The sequence below is a fragment of the Barbatula barbatula genome, assembly GCF_947034865.1.
Source record: "Barbatula barbatula genome assembly, chromosome: 15".
Classification (NCBI taxonomy): Eukaryota; Metazoa; Chordata; class Actinopteri; order Cypriniformes; family Nemacheilidae; genus Barbatula; species Barbatula barbatula.
In genome coordinates, this window is record NC_136778.1 from 21,805,292 (window position 1) to 21,822,969 (window position 17,678).

General features: G+C 39.5%; 1 protein-coding gene across 1 annotated transcript; it reads right to left on the reverse strand.

The window, feature by feature from the left end:
• Nucleotides 1-1,272: 1,272 nt before the first annotated feature.
• On the reverse strand, nucleotides 1,273-16,927 carry dlgap2b (discs, large homolog-associated protein 2b; the record flags this gene model as incomplete). Its single annotated transcript, XM_079475296.1, has 5 exons — nucleotides 1,273-2,102; nucleotides 6,307-6,526; nucleotides 7,438-7,588; nucleotides 11,099-11,313; nucleotides 15,869-16,927. The coding sequence occupies 5 exons, from the start codon at nucleotides 16,925-16,927 to the stop codon at nucleotides 1,273-1,275; spliced, it is 2,475 nt and encodes an 824-aa protein (XP_079331422.1).
• Nucleotides 16,928-17,678: the final 751 nt, after the last annotated feature.

Here is a 17,678-nt window from a genome sequence, read left to right on the forward strand (position 1 = left end):
AATAATTTCTAAATAATAATCTCTGAAATATATTTAAACAATGGAATAAGGTTTAACCACTTGAATGACACACTGCAAATCAATTGATGCTTTAAAATCCTGTGTAGCATAAGTTTGTCATTGAAGGCTTATGTGTAAGTTTAGTGATTTAATGAATTTCTTTAATCCATTCATGTGACTCTTATGGTCATCTGAGAACAAAGTGTTTTCCAGAATGCATAAAATATAATCCTAATGTTTCATTGTTCCACTCTGTTGTCGTTCAATATTTCCCTTCATGTTTGTCTTTGGACACTTGCATGAAAAGCAAAAGCATTGTGTGACAGGTTCAAAGGCATTTTAATATTTTCAATCAACATCTCAAACAACAGCAGGGTCTGAAAGCACTAGTGAAAATGCTTCTTTCCATTTAGCTTTTTTTATTTTGTATTCGAACTTGAAAACTTCAAATGAAAAAATAATGTGAATTCTATAATTTCTGATTTTCTTAAACATAAAAATGATTTCCAGCATATTGTGAAGAAATGTTTGTTGTTTTCTTGGTTCAACTTAAAATATTAGTTAACTACTAATATTAGTTAAATATAAATGTAATCTACTCAATTATGAATTGGTTAACTAATATTTTTAAGTTGAATTAACAAAATCAACAAATATTTATTTACAGTGAGAAAGAAAATCATCATGTGTGTTTCATTGCAACTAAAGCAAACTGAACGTTTTCTACAAAGGATTTACCGAAAAGCAAACATGTATTTTTGCCTATTTTAATTCATAAACCTTCTGGACCTGACAGTATCTTAGAAAAAAACATAATGCAGATGAACTTAAAATTTGAAGGTAATTGCTGAATTAAGATGTTGTTAAGATACGTTGATAAGCAGTTCTGTAAATAAATAAGCCAAACATATTGTTTTCGTCCTTTCATTGCATTTAAGACCCTTTGGTGAGGATAAATCAAATTCATTGTGAAGATATTTCTCACCACTGTCACACAAGAACTGCTTTACCCGTGAACCAAACACTTACAGTGACAATAAGACAATACTATAGACATGATGTAAACACATTTATGATGATCTGGCACAGCAAATGGTTTTTATCTAGAATGGCTACACTATCCCTGTTATGTCAACAGCTCATGTCAGCATTTGAGTCAAGCTGTTATCTTTGCCAAGAGGAAAGGGACAAACTCATAGTTCCCTTGTAGCTTTAGGTGTATGAGGCTCATTCTGAAAATACGGTCAACGTCTGGTCCAGTGATGAGTGTGATCAGAACGACAGCGACAAGTATGACATTGGTCCACTAGTGTACTTTCTGCACCAGAGTTCAAGACTGGCGCTTCTCTGGCCATCCGCTCGAATGCAGTTCTTTTTTTTCCTGCCCATTTCTAATTTGGACCTTCTCAGCGGCTTGGACAGAGGTGGGCCGGAGGGTCTGTCGGGACTGGCAGGACTGGTCGGGCTGTTGGTGGCCGTGGTTCCCTCAGGGGTTCCTTCGGTAATCTCGATGCGAGGTGGTTCCATCAGATCAAAAATGTTGAAGGCAGCCGGTTCTGGCTGACACATTACAGAGGCGTCCGCTGTGTTTTGTCTCATCAGACCATTAGAGCTGGTCTGGACGCCAACGGACACCCTCTCGCTGGACTGGGTGGAACTGGTGCCGGAGGCCGCTTCTCGGCACATGGTCCACATGTTGTAGCACTGAGTGAAGTTAAAGAAGTTGCTGTTGAAGGTCTTGAGCTCCCCACAGACGTCCCGGCGTAGCTCCGCCAGCTCATAGCGCATGGCAGAGATCTCCTCCTTCCACTGCATGTTGAAGGCAGCCACCATGTTGGCAGATTCTTTGAAAGCCTGAATAGCCTGCGGGACAGGAGGGTCCGGCGGGGGCTGAGAGGGGGGCGGACAGTGGACTCGGTACCCATGCGAGGAAGTAGGAGGAACGGAGATGGCTGTCACTGTGGAACTGGTGCTGTGTTGACTACGTGCAGCGTTTTCTCGCTCGAACCGTTCGATTTCTTGATAGGCCGAAGAGCTGGCACCATCATCGTCCTCAATATCCTCATTTAGCAATGAGGTGCCCTCCATTGCATCATACCCCTCTGGAAGACAAATTTAAATATGGAGATATGGAAATTCGAGCTGTGGAAGTCGGAAACCTCTAATGTCAACACTTGGTTATGCTAATGCGTTTCATACAATGTATCTATATATGAGCGGTATGTAAGTAAAGACCCTGTAGACACAATTTTTTATGAATTACTCCATTGGTTTCTCAGGTAGAATTTGCTAAATGTCACCAATCAAGTACAAAAGGACGCTAGCGGAAGTTGCGATCGTTTTTACTTCCGTATTCTGACGCATTTCCGAGTGAAAAGGAATTTCGAATGAGAAAAATAGTGGGCGTGGCTTGCATTTTTTTACTGAAAATTGATTTGGTTTACTGTATAAAAATAGCCACATGCATTTTAAATGAAACTGGCAGCAGACTAACAGTTGAATGTTAGGAGTTAACGTAATGAGGAGTTAGTCCTCTAATTTACATCATTTAAGATGGATAGTCATTAGAAAGTGGAAGTTCTTTTTTTAAGATTATAATTGAAGATTATGAGGGCACATGAATTTTAAAAAGAAAATGGCCCACATTGATAAGCTATTTACTATAAACGCTGCGATATTTCATGAACATATATGAATTGTCCTGTTTTATTTCACTGGGACTTTCATTTAATACAACTGTCGGGCAGCAAATTTAGTTTAACAGCCTTTTTTTGCAAAGGAGGCATGTACGTGGGTACATCTCAGTCTACATGTTTGTGTTATCAGGGTCTTCAGCAGCACTAGCTGTGTTTACATGGACTTTAATAATCTCTTTTTAATCGACTTCTTATTCAAGTCTAAAGAAAAATCTCATGTGGCTACATCAATCTGAATAAATTGGCCAGATTGGATTTTAATTTCATTCCGATTGTGAAGGATGGGGTCAACCCTTTAGTAGCCTGATCGGCAAGAAAACATTAGCGATAATAATCACAATAATGGCATCACGATGGTCTCCAGGTAATGCAGGGGAGTGTTTGCGTGGTATGCTTGTGAAAAGACCACTTCAGATTTAGCGCTTGCAAATGTGCACATGAATCTCATAACTTTGGCATTTATGTACACCATTTATTTAAAATGAGCAATCTGAATGATTTCTTTCTGAAAAAAGCAAAAGATGTCCATGTAAACGTAGCTGCTGTGCATTACTCACATACATTTCGCTTTGAGATGTGTGTTTACACTGCCTTCTCACTCACGTCAAAGAACATCTAGTCTCTTCTGCCTTTCCATCTCTTCACTGCGATACTCGTGAAATTGTAGTATATAACTATTATCGTTTTTTCACATTATGTCACCAAGCATTGTAGCCAATAGTGTGTTTTATAAGCAGCTAAATCAAAGGGATTCCGGATTCTAGCGGTTTTAGTGCAACAGAACAGATGAAAAGGCAATAAAAGAATGTCACTCAGTCATTCAGACAAGGAGATATGAACCCTATTGAATATTTTAAGAGCCCATCAATCGAGCTGATTGGACCATGTGGAGATTAGGGGCGGGATAAAGCGAGATACAATCCATTAGTCTTTGTGAGGGCTGCAATCCCACTGTCTATCACAGCTGAAACTTTCCACACCAGCTCTTACTTCAAACCGCAGACACTTGCATCTCTCAAAGATGCAAAGGTTGGAGTAAAAATGATGAGAAATGTAAGAGTGACCCAACCATTTTTCCACCTAGGTAAACCTATCACGAAAGTGTCGCAATAAAATAAAATAGCAAAAAAATAGATCTATTTGGTAGCTCACATTTGAAGAGTGTTTCTGGTTCAGCGCTTAAATTTGTCTGACACTACAATTCAATGGGACTTAAACTACGTTTTTGTCCCCCCTGGACCCCCTATATATTCCATAATGCTGATTCCCACATATTCTAAATTTTAACGCATACTTCTGTTTGCAAAATCAATCAAAAATTACATTTACAGTAATGCACTATACAGTAAAGCTGACATCAGCAGGGAAAATAATAGTATTTACAGTATATTGAATAAAACATTGCATACCAGGGTAAAGTGATCTTATGCTTAAAGGCATAATCTGCAGTTTTTAAAAGTAATTTTTGTTTACACCTTCATGTAATAAAACCTATGTGGCACATATGCGGCTTCAGAAACACCCTGCCAAATATTTCTGTGCGTTGCTGAAAATCTCTTTCTTTGTGTGTGTTTTTACAAACTTAGAAAGGAGACAAGAAGATTTTCCGTATAATAAGAATGAACTTGTATCGAACCAGAAACGTTCTTCAAATGATCTCAAACACTTCTTAAACAGAAAAATCTAATAAAACCGAGGTTGTATATGCTTTTTAATCTTTCCAGGAAAAGCATTGCTGCTTGGGAAACTGGACATTTATTCCCGAATCTAACCTTTGGAAAGACTGGTCCTGATTCAGATGAGAAGGCAGTGCACAAACACACATATCCATAGATAGATGTATGCGTGTTGACATTATAATACCTGTGACGTCCCTCCAGCTGCCCTTTTCCCCTGGAACTCCTTCCTGTGACGGTTGGCCTTCCCGCCCGCCCGGCCTCCCTCCCTCTCCCCCAATCACAGAACACCCAAAACCTTCCACAATGATTTTAGTTGCATCGAAATTTAGATTCATCTAAATTAGATTTACAGGGTTTTCAATACTCTGATATGGCAATGCTTTTGGAGAGCAATGGCGAGGTCAACGGTAACTTTCTCTTAAGTCTTTACAGGAGGGAAGAGTCTGAATTGAGTGAAATGTAAGTGGTCTAATTAAGCGTCTTTTGGTAAAACCAAAGTAGTACGGGACTGCTGAAACAAGAAGTCTTCCAGAGTGAATCAGAGTGGATGAAATCCATTTTGGGAACAATATCTTTGTCCTACAGCAGTTGACAGGGATTGCAGTCAGAGCCATGTGGGGTGAAAGCACTTCAGCGGAGTGAGACGGTGGGATTGGAGAACAGTTTCCTTTCTTCGGTGTGAAGTCAGTGTGGGTTTCTGACATTATGAAGGTCCAATCAAACCAAAACTCCAGTTTCAATAACAAACACAAAGAAACCCACATTAAATCAAACAAACAGTTTGAAAATACAAAACAATTTTTTTTATAGTTTGAACATAAACGTGTCATTTGACATCAGATTTGGGATTTCAATAGGGTTCATAGCTTTAGTCCATGTGTGTGTACACCAAACGCAGCAGGGGTGTTGGGATATCGGCAGGCGGCCGGCAATCGCTGTAAGACGCGATACAGACCCTTTGATGTGTATGTGCTGCACAAAACCACCAAACCTGCTCTGTCAGGTGTTTCTTAACTCATTTAGGTTAACAAAATCAGTTGCTATTAATGGTAGAACTAAATCAGGATAATAGAATTCACCTTCACCTTTATAAAACACACTGGGAGTTTAACGCATCATAAAAGCTTATTCAGTAAGCACATGAATATACACGATGAAATTTAATCCCGGTGCTCACGTCAGCATAAAGGGGGCATAAAGACTCAATCTCTCTTGTAATGTTGGGTTGAGTTCGTTTCATTGAAGGATGAACATTGTATTTCCTCACGCTTATAGCTGAATTTGAATCAAGCACTTTTTGGGTTTCTCGTCTCCCACTTCGGAATGTGAATTTCACGCTACATAGCAATATGTTTTATGCAACACATAATATCACATCGAAGGACATTTGTTGCTTTGTGCAGTCAGGCCTGAAAAGGCGTTTAGAATTTATGTAAAACAGGTATGATCCATTCGTGATAGACATACATTGTATGAAAAAGTCTAAATCTCTCCTTCTTGCTCAACCTCGCTGCATGAAAACACCTCCCGACGACACGTCACATGCTCCGCTAGATAAAGGCATGCTGTGCCGCGTCTTCAGGTGCGTGATATCACATAATATCGAGTCCCTCTCATCCCTGCGTCCATATCCTTAGCGCCAGACACAACCAATCAGAAGCCCGGAAAATGGTGCATGACTCGTGCGAAGGGACCTGCAGGCAACCGTTTTTCGACGCTTGGGGAGCACAGACGCAAAAGAAGCAAACACACAGAACAGACAGGAGCCGACGGAAACGACATTTAATTCAGTCATCTGTCAAGCGATAGGGAAACCCACTGTACATATGTAGGTATGCCAGAGTATGTGGATCGGCATGTGCTGAATGTATGACGGGTATGTGTTCTAAGCCTTCTCTCTCTCACAGGTGGGATTTGAGGCATACGGTTACCTGTTGTGGATCTGAGAGTTGACGTAACAGTGGAGGATGTCAATGAAGGCAAGCAGTCATCATCTTGGGAGTACCCGGCCTGTATTGCACGCAGGTAACTGTGGCTCCGTGTGCGGAAAAAGCCGGGCAGGTCCAAGGCCTCCACGGCCTGGGATTCTACTTCGCTAAAAACGGACTCGCAAACTGACTCAAACTGGCCATTGACCTCAGTCTCACTCACCTGAGAGACAAAAACAGGAATAGCAGTCCTTAATTTTTCCTCTTCCCTTCTCTTTCTCACTTTGATTCTTCTCCTTTGCACAGTAAATATGAAGGAGTGTTAGCAGGAGGGAAATACCACTGGCATTTTCCGACCTTGAACGTCTCAGTAGAATAATGTCAAAAAGCAACAGGATAGACAAGAGAAAACATTTCAGACTGAAAATCGTGTTAGGGTTAATTTCGAGAAGAAAAGCAGGTGCTCGAAGAACGTTCTGAGGGGAAAATGACACAAACAGTCAACAGCAGCAGACATGAAGAAAGCCTGATGTGCAGAACTTCAACATTCAAGTAAAAACGGACAACTTTCGATAAAACTAAACGTGACCTTTCCTAGAAATGCAATTTGAACAGTAGCTACAGGCTTACTAAAAATAACTTACTAAATATCTCTATCAAACATCTGAATTTAAGGCTACGTCACCAATAACCCAAAAGCAATGAACAGCCACCTGCCGAAAACCACACAACAGCTCCTTTTTGATCTACGTGAAAGGAAATCGTTAGTTTACCTATGTTTACCAAGCATAGCAAAACATCATGGTTGAAAATGAAATATCATCATAACCTGTCAGAAAAGTCAAGTCATAAGGTGGTCAAGCGGCTTTTGCAACGATGTTAGCCATGCACCAGCTAGCAGTTTAGCAGGTCAATCACCAAGTCGTGAAGATTAGAACATCTTCAATGAGTTGGACAACATGCAAATACAGTTAACTATTATATCAGGGAAATCCATAAATCAATAACAGATCGCAAAGTCTAAAAAGACTACTCTCACATAAAACGAAAGCACAGCATCTCACAAAACCAGCATATCATCTGAGAAATGAACAATCCGTCATGCGTGTCAGTGTTGCGTGTGGTTGGACTCACCTGGCTCAAGCAGCTTGCCTGACTGAAGGTGCTGACTGCTCGCATGTAGCTCTGGTTTCTGGAGCGAAACTGAGGAGGGTTGGTCGTGGGGTCCAGAGAAACGCTGGGGTGAGGGCGCATATTTCTCGCTGTTTGCATGTGGTATCCCGAGCTAAATGAAGGGAACAACCAAAGACTAATGTAGCCACAGTGCAACCTACTCAGATTTAGATTAATACGCTTACTCTTGAATAACCGTCAAATGCAAAGAATGGTCGAATAAACCATTTATAAAGTAACTATATCTATACTGTCATGAACCTAAAAACCTATTGTTGAGTAAGTTTGTTATTGATAAATCAAACAGTGGATCTGTCCAACCCGCATGTGAATTAGGGTAAAACTTTACAATAACGTTAACATAAACTAACAACATACAATACTTACACAGCATTTATTCATTTCAGTACATTAATACAAAAGTTGTATTGGTACCGTATTCGCTAATAAAGTAATAAAGATTAATAAACGCTGTAAAATATACTCTTCGTTGTTAGTTCATGTTAGCTAAGTCCAAGACTTAGTTTGAATCACGACACATTATACATGGCCTTGAAACATAAAAAAGGAAGAAAAATTCACAGTTTGTATATTATCTCTTTTCAATCGACCAGTGGCAATTAAAGATACTTATTTCATGGCATTTAGATGGTGTGGGTGCCTAGCCCATAGTAACCTTTATTAGTAAAGGCACACAGTTCAGAACCATGGACAGCAACACTACATCATCAGGAAACAACAGTCAAGCACAGACAAAACTGAAACTGAATGAAGCGTTGGAAACATTGGTCAAAACATCTCAAAGATGAACAGCAAACCCTTCAGCGTCTATTAATTCTCCAACAGCACATGCTCAAAGACTCTCCATGGCTTAGTAGACATGACTGATCACTACTATATTTGAATTACCACAGACAACAGCATTTACATTTATGCATTTGGCAGACGTACTTATCCAAAGGATAACTTACATTGCATTATACTACACATTTGTTTCTAAGTATGTGCAATCCCCTGAGATTGAACCCACAACCTTAGCGTGCTTATGATGATTGTATAAACAATGATGGTTAAACTACCTTATTATATTTAGACAATGATCATGGTTACATAGGCTAGTCTTTTACAAATAAAACAACAACAAATATGGTTATGAAGAGGTTCAACCAGGCGCTCAGGTGAAGTTGAAAAGTCTGTGATAGGTGCTCTTGTGGTAGGGGAAACGAAACCGGAAAAACTAAAAATCGGTACCCAGGCACTCAGTCAAATATGAGAAGGAGAAGGAGAAAGTTAAAAAGCTTTTATTAAGTGTGGCTTAAGTCATTTAAAAAAATTATATTTGTATAAGAGCCAACATGTTTCGACCAACAACTGGTCTTCCTCAGGGCAAAGTATCACAAAGAATGAGAATGACATCAAATTATAAATAAACTCCCACCCACAGTCAGACAATGGAATATTCAATTAACCTAATCAGGCCTTCTACAATCAATTAAGCCAATAAGGCAATCAGGTCTACAGGATAGGAGAACGCACAAATATGGTTACTAGAGGTATAATAATAGTACAATTTTGATTGGGGTTTCAAACATGAACAAGATCGATCATAAACTTATCTTATCATAAACTTAACTTAAACATATTCGGACACAGAGTTTTCCTCCATATTTGTGTTCAATTGAAGGAAAGAGGCACGTCGAAAACAGCGCTACCTTGGTGCCATTACTTTTCTCTACTGTTGAACCGAGTGCGTAAAGTAAAGTGACCGGACCTATATCAATATATCAAAAGACTAGAGACAGGTCAGGCCAGGAAGCTGGATCGTTTTGCACAAAATTGTAAACTTTACCATTAAGTTCCATCGTCACATCGCAGAATTCCCACCACTGATCTAGTGATTTCCACACACGTGTTGGTGAAAGTACACAGCGATATAAACAAAAATAATTATCTGAGCAATAGCAATTACACTGACAACTATTACATGCGCAAAAAGGACATATGTGCTCAAAATGAGCCTAAAATACAAATGAAGAGCTTAATGTAAGGTCTTTTTCCAAAAGAACAAACATAAAAAGTTATTTTAAAGTTTTAATTGCTGGTTGTAAAAATTAAAATATTAGACACACAATTAGAGAATGTTTAAAATGGTAACTACATAATTATTTGTCATTTTATTTCATATTTTTTAAGTATGATTGAATTTTTGTGTAAAAATGCATCCAATTTTTTGATCATTTGCAATGGTAAGTATTTACTATTTTCACAGTGGACTAAAGAGTTTTGGAAAACTTCATTGAAACCAGTGATGGTCAGTTTGATCTGCAAACAATATTATAACGGCAACTCATGGCAGTGGCATGTCTTTGGGAGGTCCGCACCATTGCTGGAAGTTACTGCGCTTGTGTTATTGACTGATATTGGTTAACACTTTAAATGCACACAGTCGGTTCGTTCTAATAATCAACAAATAATGTTGAAAAGAGAAAATATTATTTCTTCGTTCCATACTGATTTCGAATGGTAACTCAATAATACTTAAAGACAGTATATTCATATTTAATTTTGAAATAAAATGGCGTTCAAGATTAACAGATATTACATACTAATTTTTGCTGAATGAATACTTGAATGATCGATTAATAATCTTTTGACATCCTGCCTGACTGAATGAATTAACATCCAAACTACTTCCCAAAGAGAAGAGAAAATCTGCCAGGATATTGTGAATTTCCTTACAAAAAGTTATTAGTTGACAAAATACAAGGCTACCATGATTTCAGGCTTGTCAACGAAAATCATTTCCGGGAAATGTCCTACTTTTAAGAAAATGGATTATAAAATAGAATAAACCAGAGAAACTATGGGTGCATTTGAACTATTTCAATATATATTGATTTTATTATTTCCCTTTGGTCCTCAACAGAAACATTGTTACCGTTCTCTGTAACATCGGAGATTCCCCAGGATCAAAATTCAATATTCTTACAATTTTCTTAATACCAGGGCCATCACTTTTATTAAATAATGTCACGTCATGGCTGTGACTCTTGAGCACTGTCTGAGCTGTCTGACTTTATTAAGTGTTCTTCTTACTTCTTGTTTAGTCTTTGCCAACGTACAGCACACGTATTTTAAGAACAGTCTCCATAGAGCAATACAGGGTTAAGTGTCTTTCAGGTAGAAAACAATGGTGATACATTATGATCTCGGCAAATGTCAACTTCCCCGTTTGAGATGCCGTGAGTGTCAATATTCTATTCAGAGCAGAACACACAGGTACAATATAGAATCTATTTGAGTATGATAAAGCACAGCATTTGATCCGACAGGCAAACAACCTCCTCGCTTCATCAACAACCAACCAAATTCATTTCACATGCAGCATTCCAAACCAATCCAAAACCACAGTTTACTAATAAACATTGCAAAACACCACATACATTATCAACTGGCTTTCTGAAAGAAGCCTTCAAGCACATCATCCGCACCGATTCTTTTGAGCCTCTCAAAAAGCACTTTGGAAACTATTCAAGCTTCTTTCGCAGCAAAACGAACTTCAGCTGAACAAGGCAGGAGGACGAAGAACAGCTTTGACGAATAATAAGCGGAAGAGACTCACCTTTGGGTGTCTACATGTGGCCTCTGTATGGCTGATTTGAGGACAAGGGCATCAGACCGGACGGTCTTCTGAGGAGACGTTTTGGGGCTGGTGTCAGACTCACCGCTATCATCATCTCCCATGGCTTTGACGTAACTACTGCTACGCATCCGGCGACATGGAATCTCCTCTTCCTTCTCGATCCCCGGATAACCCCCCCACTCATCCTGAGGCACCTGCAGATGTACAAACGCACTGCATCATGGCGTGCTCTCACACGAAGAACGAGAATTATACCACATCTGAGTTGCATTCAGTTGGTTTCAAAAGAATAACACATTATATAAATGCTGAGAAATGCTTGTGTCTATTTATCAATTTAAAGGAATAGTTTAACCAATAATAAAAATTCATCCTCATGTCATTCCAAACCTGTATGACTTTCTATCTTTTGCAGATCACAAATGAAGAATGTTGGTAACCAAACAGCATTGGCCCCCGAGAAAGTCATAGGTTTTGAACACCATGAAGGTGAATAAGTGATGGCAGATTTTCTTATAAACTATCACTTTAACTACAAAAATGTTTTAATTAAATCTTACACATTTAGAAAACAGAGAGAAAGAAAGCAACGTTGAGGCACAAAGAACGAGAACAGAAAATGTTGCAAGCAAAATTCAAACACATGACACCTGCATGAGCAACACATCTCAACAAGAAGTATACCAGCGGAAATAAACCAAATCTATTTTCTACTCTATCCTCACCTCTAACGGTTTTATAATGCATAATATCATCATTTAAAGCAGAATGCAGATAAAAATATCTGTCCATGAACAAGCTTATTGCCAGTAAAACTGCAGTGGGAACACTGGGTCACGCATCCAAAAGACCTCTTAACCTCAAAAATCTATCTTACATCTGAACACTGAATTTATTAACACCTCCAGTTTCGTTTTCAAGGGATAGCTATGGAAATCATGTGTAGGATGCATTCATAGCAACCACACATGAATAAATATTATCAGCATGTGAAACAATGCAACTAAAATGAGAGATGAGAACTAGAGCTTGTTTATACCCGAGGCAACCGGGGCCATAAAAGAGGAAAACTATTATTATTCTATTCAGAAAGTATTAAAGATGTTTGCTCACTTATAATTTACTAAATTGTCTAGGAACAGGGCATTGGACACAATGATCCAAAAAACACGTCAGTTTGCAAACAGTTTACTACTAATAGAGTGAAATGAAAACTAAAGTATTTGCATTTCCTGAGTCTCTTCAAATACAACAAGGTTATGCAAACGTACAAGTAAATAAAGACTTCAGTGATGGATGTTGTTGTACAAGCACGCATTTCAGAGAAAGTGTACAGTAACCCAAGATAAAGTGTTCCTCGAAATCCTAACGCAAGCCTGTAGAGGCGACTGGCTGAATTAACTGTTAACTGTAAATGATGATGTGAACAAATTGTGCCAAGCGCTTCTTATCAGCAAGTTGCAGAACTTCAGAGCGATCTTTAAAGTTGTTGGTCCTGTCTTGTTCTTTACTATCAGGATTATGCTGTATTTCAAAACTGACCATCACTGCAGAGATATCATTAAATTGCAGGTGCATTGTCTGATTCATTTGTTAACATCTTTAATTCTATTGGAAGTAAAAGTTCCTGCTTTAGGAGTTCAAATCGATATTAATTAATAAGTGAATTCAAAATGTTATGGTATGATTGAAAAATAATACTTGTATGTTTTTAGATTATATCATCTGTTATAATTAAGCAATATTATCAAATATTGTTCAATAAGTAATATTTTAACTATATAAATATCAACTTAAATCCCATCCTGAATAAAAGTTTGTGTTTACATTTAATATGTCTGTGTATTGTGCATATTTATTTTGTATTTATAAACACAGACACATACATGTATATAGTTAAGAGATATATAAATCAATAAATGTTTATATATAATTGAAATTGTATATAAATACAAATGTATACATATCTACATGTGTATGTGTTTATAAATACAAATGAATATAAACAGTACAGTACACAGACATATTGGGTCCTATTTTCACGATCTAAGCACATGGTTTAAAGCGCATGGCGCAGGTGCACTCAGGGCGTGTCCGAATCCACTTTTGCTAGTTTAACGGCGGTAAAACGGTCGGCCCGCCCGGGCGCATGATCTAAACGGGTTTTCCTGATTATCTTTATGAGTAATGGGTGTTTTATGGGCGTAGCGTGCAATAAACCAATCAGAGTGTCATCTTTCATTCCCTGTACGAGCCAGTAACAATAATAATCTTTTACATTGTAATTCATTTTTATAAATATTTGGCATTATTGTGGGACTTCTGCTCGTCCCTCTGTGTGTAATAAGCAGAATGTACGAGCACTGTGCACCCGCCTATAGGCTCATTTTCCTCTTTAAATAACTAAAGAAATATTGCGCCGTAGAGTTTAGACTTTAGACCAGGTTTGAGTTCCTCAAAATAGCAACGTGCTAACAATGGGCCTGAACACACCCATTTTTTAGACCAACACGGCCATTTTTATTTTGGATGCGATTAATCGCGATTAAACAGATTACTTTTTGTATTTGTTTGCTCAAAGAAGCCGACACATAAGATTCAATGACTTCAACGACTTTTTGTTATAACTGTTTTATTATAACTTTTTTAGGGTCAGGGTTATGCATGGTCTTGCTCTGCATGGTTCTCGGTCCTGTCATGATCTTGACACACTGGTCTTGACGTTCTCTAAAGTGATTTGATTATTCACAAATGATTACCTATAATAATGAATCTATTGCCAGCTCCTTTGTCTTGTGAGTCTGTTTATCTGTTGCAGAAAATACAGATGAATTATCGATATAGCGGTGCAGTGTCAATTTTCCTACAATCCTAATGCTCTGTCGCACGCACAGTATCCAGAGCAGTTCAAAGCAGCAGATGTTCTACAAGAGGCTCAAACATAGTCCGGAGTCTGGGCCAAGATCTCCAGAGCCGAATTGTTCAGTGGCGGGATAATGTTCTTTGTGCCTTACCCGGAATAAACCACATAACTGTTATAAAATCAAAGACAACATCTGGACGGTGTTATAAGAAGAGCACCACTTCATCTCCTCCTGAAAGCTCCTCGCAGTAGGTTATCAATATCTAACGTAACAGTCATCAAGGTTCCAATTGTTCCACCTCAGATTAATAAAAAAACATTTTATGAACATATTGCTTTGGATATGTAAAAACTGTATTTATCATACACCCTATATGGAAAAAAGTATTAATACTGGCAATTAAAAGTCTTTAATGGGTTTGGGTGATGCGTGTTTGGCTCAAAGGTGTTCAACTGGGTTCAGGTCTGGCCTTAATGCAGACCAGACCAGTAAGTGCAAGACAATGCACATCTTTCAGAATACCTCTTCCAGACGTGTCAGCAGGGGGCTGCATTACTCTACGTTACCACAAGGAGGCACTACAGACAACACACTAATGCATTCATCAGGCACTGACGGTACAGGAGCGTTGGTAAAAATATCCGTTAAGGGGTTTAGAGGAATCAAATGAGATAAAACCATGAGGTGAATGCAAAACATTTTTAAACGTTTCCACTGATTGCATGGTATCATTGCGAAGTCAGACAGACTAATGTTCTTTCACCAAGAATTTTTCCTTTACATTTGCTCTATTTGCTGGGAGAGAGGAATGTCTCAAGGGGTCAAGCAGAGAAGAAAGTCAAGACGTGTTCTGCAAATATTCCCAAGTCCAGTTGCAAACATAAGAGCTTCTCTTCATTGAGTTCTGGTACCAAGTAAATCAGATGATCAAGTCGCTGTTTCGCCAAATATCTTGCCATGGTCATTGGTTCGATTCCAGGATTGTACACAGTCAGAAACAAATGTATAGTACAATGCAATGTAAGTTGCTTTGGATAAAATCGATACTATTGACAGAGTAAGGCCATGTCAAAGATCTGCATAGTGAAATTAATGGTTGAAATTAATGGTTTGATGCCTGTTATCATTATTACATTTGAGACATTTGAGACTTTAGTCTTAATTTTACAGACCACCAATTGACCCCGTTGGGGAAGACTCATTTCACTGACCAGTTCATTTGTCACCCCAATCATATATTTGCAAGACACATCTACGATATGTGAAAGAGTATCTGACACACAGCTGACTTGGTTTTAGTTCATCATTTCTTTTCTGAATGGTTAATTAGTGAGTGTATGAGTCACTTGCTCTGCCAAAAACTGAATTCAGAATTTTTGATCAGCATCAAAATCATATCATACATACCATAATGATTCCCAATAAGATTTATGAAGTAACCGTTCACAATCTGCATCTAAAGGTTAGTGATCGATGGCTATTTAGAATCAGCATCAGAATCACCGCCAAAAACAGATGTTTTTATTGGACTGAACAAAAAACAATTGGTGTTATATTATTATGTTATGGTAGTGAATGGTGCCTCATAATTGTCAGTTGCCAACATTCTTCCAAATATCTTTTGTATTCAACATATCAAAGACTTAACACCATGTGACACAACATGATAGAGCAACAAGCTTGACGTTTTCTAAGCTGTGAGATTTTGCCTCAACAAAAAACAGGACTTTTTTTCAAAAAAACGTGCTTGCTAAACTTTCTTGACATTGCTTTAGGTAGCCCCACCCACATTGAAATTTCATTGTTCCAAAATCCTACTAATCCCACTAGCTATACCTTCTTCTCAACTCTGCATGTGGACGTGTTTAAGAAGAGCATGATTTACCTGTAGGTAGTGTGAAGACCGGAATGAAGGTTTATGGTCCTGATGCATCATGGGCTTCTCCAGGTTAAGGGAGGACTTTCGATAGGCCTCTTTGGCCTGACTGACGGTGAGCGTGGACCAGGAACTTCTCTTCATGAACTTTCCCTCAGGTGCCATGGACAAGCTCTCGCAGGCCGAGCACTTGACGTCGTTGTTGCTTTTGGAGGTTTTGAGAGAGTGGTCTCCAAAGTGACTGTGCATGGATGCGGGGAAGCCGAGCGCGACATGCTCGTGGTGGTGGCGGCTCAAGGCGCTGGCTGTGCGGTAGGTGCTGTCACTGTCCAGGTTGTCATCGGAGCTCCACCAGCCCCCTGTACCTGACCGGTGCCTGCGCTCTTTGCTTTTGCTGCGCTTGCTACCGTGCTTGGATGAGTGGTGGTTGCCGTGGTGATGGTGATGACTTCCACCGCTCCCGCCGTCACCCTTGGTGCCGTTCATCTTGGACGATCCTTCCAGCGAGTGGGACTTGGTGAAGAGTTTCTGAACGGAGTGTACCAGGTGGCGGATGCGACCGGGACTCTCGCTGCGCTGCTCACTGCCGGCGTTGGCCGAAGCACGTTGGTACTGCAGCGTGTGAAAGCCATCGCGTTGAAGTGGAAGCTGCTTTTCGAATTGGTCCAGCAGGTTGGCGGGTATGCGGTTGCTTTTGCTGCTGCCGTGGCGAGAGGTGGACGTGGCTGAAGTGGTGATGGTAGCACAGTCTTCCCGCGCAGCCGGGTCATAATACTGCGAGCTGTAGTGCATTCTGGGAAAGGTGCTGCTGGAGATGTGGTCGGAGGGAGCGGTGGAGGTTAGCGCCACAGGTGACATGATCATGCAGTCGGAGTGGATGGAGCTGCGGGGGGAAAGGCGGTGATGGAAGTCCATGGCGCAGGTCTCCGTGGGGCTGAGCAGGTAGGAGTGACGCAGGTCGGACACGTGCATGCCGTGCAGGTCATGGAGATGCTCGCAATCTGCCAGCCCGCACGGGGGCAGCGTAGGAATTTGGTATGGCACACGACCACCTGATAAGCCCTTCATGTTCCTGGGTGGAGCGAGCCTGCAATCCTCATTGAAATCTCGGGATGGCGACCAGGGGGAATACTGCTGGTCTGGAAAAGGACACAAAAAGTTTTAGATTTCTGCTTTATCTCCAGGATTTTTATATTCAGAAGTGAAGCCATAAGTGAAGTCCAAAGACATCTGTCACCATATATATGGTATAATATTGTACGCCTGCAGCAGTAGTGCCTTACAGAAGATTCCTTTAAAGCCATGCAAACTATCTGACAATTACTATTACAGCAATCTGTCAGCATGCTAACTAATGCACCGCCACTTTAAATATCAAAGCTAAAAACAGGCTAGATTAAGTCAACTGATGTGACCAAAAGGGATCTGTTTACTTCCTTCTTTGCTCAAAGCTATATTTAAAGTCTTCTACTGCCAGTTAAACTGATGGTGACAGAGATAAATCCTTTTTACATTTTTTTCCAAAGATTTATGTGATCACAGTGGGAAAATTGTTTTGTGTGTTGCTGATGTAACATTGGGAAAACTTTTTGGGATGAAATATGATGTGTGCATAAAATTGTGTGGAATTTAAAATGGATGTTTACACTCTCTAAATCGAGGCAGCATTTGACGTTCTGTTATCAACTAATTATTCAACGATTGCTTATATCCACAGTGACTAAAGGAACCCATGTTACAGAAACAACCAGAAGTGACTTGCTTAAGGGATCAATGAGGATATTTTACAAACCGCATGGACTGGTGCTTGAACCAGCCA